The sequence below is a fragment of the Propithecus coquereli genome, unplaced genomic scaffold, assembly GCF_000956105.1.
Source record: "Propithecus coquereli isolate 6110/MARCELLA unplaced genomic scaffold, Pcoq_1.0 Scaffold69, whole genome shotgun sequence".
NCBI lineage: Eukaryota > Metazoa > Chordata > Mammalia > Primates > Indriidae > Propithecus > Propithecus coquereli.
The window spans coordinates 2,242,624-2,250,799 of NW_012152951.1; the positions used below are offsets into that span (position 1 = coordinate 2,242,624).

Here is an 8,176-nt window from a genome sequence, read left to right on the forward strand (position 1 = left end):
CTTGCAGCTTTCGCAGGACCCACCCTCAGCTACCACCTCCCTTACGGAGTCGCGCCCCAACCTCTCCGCTTCCGCCCACAGCACGCTTCGCTTCGACTGACCAACTGAGCATGCGTCAACACTAGTCCGCATGCGCCAAGCCCGGTCCAATCAGAACTTCAAAACTGGGGGAACCCCCAGAGGACTAGCTTACCCACGGCGCGGGGCGGAGCCTCGAAGCCGAATAGCGGGCATGATTGGTCAGCCTCGGGGGCCACATTCTTTGATGGGCGGAGCCTCGCCCGGGAGCCACGTCTAGTAAACTGTGTTCTCCTAATTTGGGAAGAGTTGGGGGCGGGCGGGGCGTGGCCCCAAGTGCGCCTGCGCCGAGCGCCGGGACAGGGCGTGTTCCTCTTCGGTGCCAGTTTTGCAGCGACCGGGTGTGCATCTCTCGCCGCCGGGGCGCGTCCCACCGAAGCTTGTCGTTCCACGCCCGCCCCGTGCGGTGCTGCCCCCGCGGTGAGTGTGCGTGACCCTGCGCTGGGGCTCGGGTTCGCGTCCCCCGGGCGGGACCCCTCAACCCCCGGCCCCGCCCTGCCCCCTCCTGCGCCCCGACGCCCCCTGTCCAGCTCTGGGACCACCCGGGAGCGGCGGCGGAGGGTCTTTCCTTTATCCCCCTTCACCCTGCTGCCCTCGCCCACGTGCTTTGCTGTTGTCGTTTGGTGCAGACCATGTCCAAGTCCCTGAAAAAGTTGGTGGAGGAGAGCCGTGAGAAGAACCAGCCGGAAGTGGACATGAGCGACCGGGGCATCTCCAACATGCTGGACGTCAACGGCCTGTGTAAGTTCCCGGGCGGGACGCGTCCTTCCCGCTGGAGAGGAGCGGGAGGGGCTTCTAAGTTTGCCGGCCCCGGTGTGAGCCGTTATAGCGGGTGACATCCCGCCCCCTACTTGTCAACACCGCTGGTCAGGAGCTTCCCTCGCATGGTTTGCAGTCAAAATTTGTTCTGTTCCAGCTGGAAAATGAACCTGAGGGTCCAGGATTAGGATCACACAGACAGGTGTTTGTGGCTGTGCCGATTTATGGCATGTGGGTGGATTCTCTATTGACTGAACAGCTACGTAATGTTTTAATTGGGAATCATTTTTGAATCATTCATCCTTTCTGTAGTCCATGAAAAAATGGCACACAAAAGTCACATGATGAATAAACATTCTTGTGCCCGGAGTATTTTAAACATTTCTTGATTCTACTTTTTTGGGGTCTTTATTCTTCTAGCTTAAGTCAGGCTTTTGTTACCCTCTGCGTGGGCCGTGGTCATGGCCTCCTAACTTGCCGTCTTGCCTCCAGTTTCGCTGCCCAGTTGAATCACCCTATTGCTCTCAGCCTTGTTTTCCTGTAACCCGCATCTTCGGGTGTTACCCTATAAGGGATCGCAAACTCAAATGCCTCCAGCTGAGGGTGGCCATGAACTCAGTGATTCGTATCCCATTTGAAAGGGCCTAACGGCCGCACCTGCTACTCAAACACACGACACCATGTAGGAACCTTGGCCCAGTGTTGCCAGATTGATTGATTGATTTTTTAAAGAAGCCAAGATTCTAGATTTTCATGTGAAATTTCCTAATTTTGGGATGTTGGCAACTAATTCCACTGTTTGGCAAACACTGTATAAGGGAAATAAAGCACTTCTTCAGGCTAATGTGGCTACAGTTCAGACCTTCTCAGCGCTTCTCCAGATTGTCGTTACTGACAGTAACGTCCCAGGGTCCTTGGTGTGACGTGGAAGACCTTTCTGAATCCAACCACAACCTTATCCCTTCCATGCGGTCGGCGTCTCAGCCATACTGATCCTGCTGCCCTTCCTGAACCACAGCATACTAATGTAGATCTTGATGCCTTTACAAAATATCGCTTTCCCTCCTCCTCGCTCTTCTTCACCTGAAATCCTGTTACTTCTCTGTTAAGAGTCAGCTCAGGCGGCACAGCCTACGTGAAGCCTCCTCTGTGTGTACCAAGCTGACATAGTCACTCCCTCCACTGTGAAGTTGGATGTGCCTTGCTCCGTGATTCCTGTTACATAGGATTGTGATTTTTTTAAATCTAGAAGTCTCTCTTCCCACTGGGAGACTGAGAAGACAAAAGCTGTGCAGTATTCATGTCTGCATTCTTTATAACAGTGCCCGGAGCACAGTGGGTGCTCAAAAATGTTCAGTGAGTGAAGGAAATGACAGAATGACAGATTAGGCCTACAAGTGTGTGAGAGCCAGTCCAGGATGTGACGACAGAAAAGAAAGGAAGTGTCCAGGGGACCCTAGAAGATGATGGAGATAGCTCATTAGGCATGGAGAGAGCGGAGTCGGGTTTACTGTGAATCTGTGGGTTCTTCCTGCGCCAGAGATTGGGGTTGACCGGCTATTGATACGTCTTGGCTCAAGGAACGGGGATGAAGGATTGTAGACAATTTGCATTTGGTGACCGTCACGGAGATACCTGCCATCGCACTTAGGTTTTGGTGTGTGTTGGTCTCTCGCAGTAGGAGTGGATTCCTGGTGTCGGCAAGGGAGTAGATGTCTCCAGTATTGAATTGGCAGCTGAAGATCTGGCTGTGTCCCTCTATGCCCCTGCCCAGCTCTGCCAAGATCCTGGTCATTCCTGGGGACACTGTTGCTATAGAGGAAACAGAGAAAGGGGTGGGAACAGGATCCCCGGCACAGCGGTAGTCTGGGCCCCAGGGCTTCCTGCCCTGCAGCACCTTTTTTCCATGGGGCTGAAGAGAGAGGTTGCTTTCAACAGAGTAGCTTTATACCCTACAGCTTTTGGAAAAGAGACTTTATGTAATATTTATAAGCGGGAAGAGTGGCTTAGCTATTTTGGTTCAGTCGCATTATCTCTTTGAAGCCTTGGCTTTTATTAAAGAGGAAAAGATAGCCACTTGCTTCCTGAGGAAAACGTTGCTAGTATAACACTGGGCGCTGAAATGCACGATCATTCTTAAATTTTCCCAAAGTAGGCTCTGAGGAGGAGCCACGGTACTTCTCAGGAAGTTCAGTGGAAGCGAATTTGGAGATGCCACCTTCTCTGGCTTCTGTAGCATTGACCTAAGGAGTGGCCGCTCTCTGTTGACTCCCTGACCTTTGGTCTCCTCAGAGTCTGGAAGGTTCCAGAAGGCTCATCAGAAGCCCATTCATCCTCTGGAGCTCATTTATCGGTCGTGCACACGATGCTTAGTGTGTGCATGTACTAAAGTATTTGACGTGGCCACCTTAACTGGAGTGTAAGAATTCCCATATTCTTTTATTTATAAAATTTTAAGTCTACCCACGAAGTTTTATATTTTAGTGTCCACATTAAACACAGGGAACAATTAATAGTTAACTTGCCTGTACAGGAAATGGTTATTTTTTGTGTTTCAAGCTTTCCTGTCCTTATCCTTATTTTGTTTAATTTCTCATAAGGTTTATAAACAAGAATTAAGCTTTGAAGGTAAGAATGAGGTTTTGTACTACTTCTGAGCATGTGAGATGCCATCTTTCTGCTTGGGAGAGTTGTGCTTTGAAAACACAGCACTTTGCTCCCTCAGAGACAGTAACCTTTGAAAGATGTTTTGAGTTTAGATACCAAAAAAGCTTTCTGATGGGGAAAACTTCTTAGGCTGGAGACAGGTATCGGGCAGGTTCTACAGTTTGCTGCCAGCCCAGCCAGATTCTATTAATACAAATGCTCAGATCCTACCCCGAGAGGCAGAGGAACACCGTACATATGAGGGGACCTTGGATTTGTATAGACTGGGTTCAGAGTTGCTCCTTAGTACTGTGCAACCTTAGAGAAGCTATTTAACCTCTCTGAGCCTCAAGTTCCTGGACATCAAGTGGAAGAATAAGTTATGGCCACTTCATAGGACTGGTTTAGTGTTAAATGCAATAATGCACATTAAATGTCAATTATTAATGTGAATATCCAATTAGAGGCCCATCAGCCCATAACCAGTTCCAACATAGTCTGAACCAAGAATTTGGTTTGGTTAATTAGACTGCGTGAGGTGTTTGTATCATACGTTAGAATTTTTTATGTGGCTTTTTAGAACCTGGAATGTTTGGCACTATTGCCTAGGGTTCTAATTGATTTAGATAGCTATTCATTTGAAATTTGTCCTAATTTTATTTCTTTTCCATTTTACACGGCATGTAATTTGCACACACATCTTCCTTAAAGTTTCCAAGAGTAATGCTGCTGATTTTATTCTTTTAATTAAAGAGAGTGATTTCACCGCAGAAACTCTTCCCTATGCAGCAACTGTCTTCACCTGGTTAAAGATCGTTTTGAAGGGGCTGTAATCGGCTCCCACGGAGGCGTAGAATCTCAGTAGTAGCCAGGAAGACTTTGTTCTATTTCTTTTATTTGTATCTTTTATGACTTTTTAATCTCTTCAAGTTTATTGCCCTCTGGGTGGTCAAGCCTTTATCAGTTTTTTTTTTTTCCAGGTTAGACTAAAATATTTTTCAAATCTTTAAAAAGAAAAAGAAATAACCTGCTATCCAGGGAGCAGTCTTTCTCAAGGGCCATGCAAAATAATCAAACACGATCATGGGTTATCTGGAAGGGCTATTTCAAAAGTCCTGTTAAACCCGGGAGCGGTCCCCCAGTTAGGGACACGCATTATCAGTATAGGCTGTCTTTGGGTGGGGATAAAAGAGCCGTGAAGAACATGTGATTGTAGCTATCATCTTTATTAAAATCTTTTATGTTTTCACTCCACTAAAGCCCACCTTTGTGTTTTTAAACATGTCATCTCTTGGCCTGCGACACCTTTTCCCCTGTTTCCTCTCCAGCTAACTCCTTCACTCCCTTGACAGTTAACACTTGTTGAAAGAAGGAGGGATGTATCTGTCCACGTGACTCCATTCTTGTGTCACCTCCTCTGAGAAGCCCCCCCAGCCCAGCATAGTCAATTTTAAGCCCCCATCCTATGCAACGTGGCTGATGTGTCTCTTCTGGACCCATGTGCTGTGAGCCTGTCCTTGGCGTAGTGCTGGGGAAGAATGTGCTGAAGGAAGAATATTTCTGCTGTTAGTTAAGAAATCCAGGCAGAGAGCGCCGCACGGGAGAAACGGCACATACTCGGTCTCCTCCATGCAGGCTTCTGCCCGCCTTCCGGAGGGAAAAGAGTTTACAACTATCAGGAACACGATGGAAATGACGAATGTTATTTTTGATTGGCAGACTGGGTAACAACTGGAACTGTTTCATCAAGATGGGAAATAAACACAAAAGCTGCAGCCCCTTTGGTGTAACTGAACCAGTAGTGACATGTTACCATTTTTCCAGCACCTGACATTTCTTCTCCAGTTGACCGTGGCAGCTTTTTAGTTTGTAACTCGCTGTGTAACCTTGGGCAAGCAACGTAACTTCTCTGTGCCTTGGGTTCTTCATCTACAAAGTGGGAATAATAGGAGAACCTACCTCGTAGGGTCATTGTGAGTTAATATTTATAAAGTACCACCTTGTACATATTAGTCTCAATATCCACTATTACTAGCACAGTCATGTGTTGCTTAACAACAGCCATATGTTCTAAGAAATGTGTCATTAGGTGATTTTGTTGTGCAAACATGATAGAATATATTTATACAAATCTAGATGCGGTGCCTACTACATAGCTAGGCTAGATGGTGTAGCCCATGGCTTCTAGGGCTACAAACCTGTACAGCAGTTTACCGAATACTGTAGGCAGCTGTAACACAATGGTAAGTATTTGTGTCTCTAAACATAGAAAAGTTACAGTGAAAATACAGCATTATAATCTCATGGGACTGCGTTCATACATGTGGTCTGTTGTTAGCAGAAACATTGTTAACACAGCGCGTGACTGTATTTTAGAAACTGTTTTAGCTAGTGAATATGTAACAAATGCAAGACACCTCTCTTTATTTTCTTGGAAATCTTGGTGGTGATACTTCTCAGTGGTCTTTGCCTACTTGTCTCATGGTTTTACTACATGCTGGGCCACCCTCTGCCTCCTTCCTCTCCTGAATGAGAATTCCCAGAAGTTGGGTGGCTGGGCGGATGCCGCAGGGACGGCAGTGACCACACACCAGTGAGCTGAGAGCCATGGGACGGGCACAGAGGGTGGCTGGGGGGACAGCAGGGCATTTCACAGGATTTGAGTTGTGGCTAAGGCTCTGTTGAGAAAGACAGACATGCATTAAAAACTGTTGGTGGTTTTTCAACTAATAATTAAAATATGTCATGTAACAACTATTGAATGTATATTTTTTCATGATAGGCACTATCTAAGCAGAGTCTCTTTGGGCTTGTTTCTCTTTATTGAATTTTTAAATTATCCAGCGATTAATATTTGCTGTGTTAAGACAACTTTAAGGTGTTTATTAGATATGAAGTAGTTGTATTTTCACCCTAAGAAACCATACCACCCACTGCCTTGCCGTTATAATCGGCTAGAATTGGCCTGGATAATAATTGAAAACCATACCCTGTAGCCTCTGTTCATAAATTCCCAGGAACCTGGTGGAAAGAAAACCCAATCTAGATATATGAGATCCACTATTACACAGCAGAAGCTAGAGATTGTTTCTTTATCCCTCGTAAAGGCCGCTTCTTTGAGTAGCAAGTTTGTGCAAGTCAGTTTATTTTTTATTTTCTAAAGCAAAAAGTGTAAAAATGTGGCTGAGGACCAGTTCGTAGATCTGGTGTCTGACCACCAGGGGTCAGTGTTGAGCTGCTGCATTTTGCTCCAGGGTCTGGGGGGAGGGGGCCACACACAGCATCCGGTCTTCCCATGGGGTCTCCCCATGGACCCTGTCCGCCTCTGCAGTTCTTCCTCCTTAACTCACCAGGCCTCTTTCTTCTGGCGGAGCGAGAGGCTCCTGTCTGGCATTTTGTCTGTGTAGCTCACAGTGGAAGGAGCCCCTCCGGGTTGTGGTCAGTCTGATCAAAGCATCTTTGAGGTTGGCCTGTTTGGCAGCTACCTGGCTTCTGCGCGGAGGGGCCACTGACCCGCCTGTGTGTTTCCAAGTGAAAGGTGGGGACAGAATGGGGTTTTCAGTCTCCCCGTTGGGCCGATTTCACCTGTGCGTGATGCTTCATAATACAAAACAGTGTTTTGGATCTGAGGCATTAGGAAAGCCAAAAGGCAAATGAAAGCGTAATATTATCTACTTTATTGATTTCCTAGGACTGCCGGAACACAATGCCACGGAACAGGAGTTTAATTCTCCCAGTCCTGGAGGCTGGAAGTCAGATCACAGTGTTGGCAGGGGTGGCTTCTCCCGAGGCCTGTGTCCTTGGCTCGCAGACACCGCCTTCTTGCCCTGTCCCCACGTGGGCTTTCCTCCACATGCCTGGGGTCTTCCTGTTGTCTGATTTCCTCTTCTCTTAAGGACAGCGGTCAGATTAAGTTAGAATTCACCCTAAGGTCCTCATGTTACTTCATCCTCTCTTTAAAGGCTCTGTCTCCAAATACAGAGGTATTGGGGGGCATAGTTGGGTGGCGGGCATAGTTCAGCCAATAATATCTACATTAGAGGTTTTCAGTGATACAAACCCAAGTGCCTGCACCAGGGTAGGCACTTTACACACTCATGACATCTGCCTTTGGTGTGCGGGATGATCAACAGCACATTTTAGATGACAAAGCGGAAAGCTATCGAGATTCTGTAAAGTCCCCGGCATCACATGGGTAGTCGTGGAAACAGAGTTCGCACTTAAGTGTGTCTGAAAGCTGTGCTCTATAACACTGTGCTATGTTGTTTCCTATCCCGAAAGGGCCAAGCTTGGATGCTAAGGAGAGATGACCTGCAGGGCCTGCCTTACCTCCAGGCATTCAGTTCAGAATTCTTTAAAACACTGTGCTGGGCAACTAAAACGTGAAACTGGGCTAGCCCTGCCAGCTTGGAAACTTGGATTTATAGGATTGTTGCAGAAACTGTTGAAAGCGAACACAAGAAGCAACTTAATCTCCAGCTGATCAATATTAACCGGACCCTCGCCCTTTCTTTGTGGTTTCCTGAAAAACTATTAATCTTAACTGAATTTAACGATCAGATGTGAGATCTTTTTATACTGCATATTCATTTTCCTCTGTTTGCAAACTTAGAGCGTTAGCTTCAAACACTCCATGAAGTATGGAGCCGGAAAAGATTGTGTTGGGGAAATATTGGTTCATATATCAAACAAA

The 8,176-nt window shown here is 46.9% G+C and overlaps 1 protein-coding gene across 1 annotated transcript in view; it reads left to right on the forward strand.

Moving 5' to 3' along the window:
• Nucleotides 1–361: 361 nt before the first annotated feature.
• RSU1 (Ras suppressor protein 1) overlaps nt 362–8,176 on the forward strand; it is a 182,585-nt gene continuing 174,770 nt past the window's right edge. Inside the window, exons 1-2 of the mRNA XM_012660931.1 lie at nt 362–498; nt 708–819. Coding sequence (XP_012516385.1) covers nt 711–819 — 109 coding nt within the window. The 5' untranslated portion in view covers nt 362–498; nt 708–710. The remainder of the gene's footprint in view (nt 499–707; nt 820–8,176) is intronic.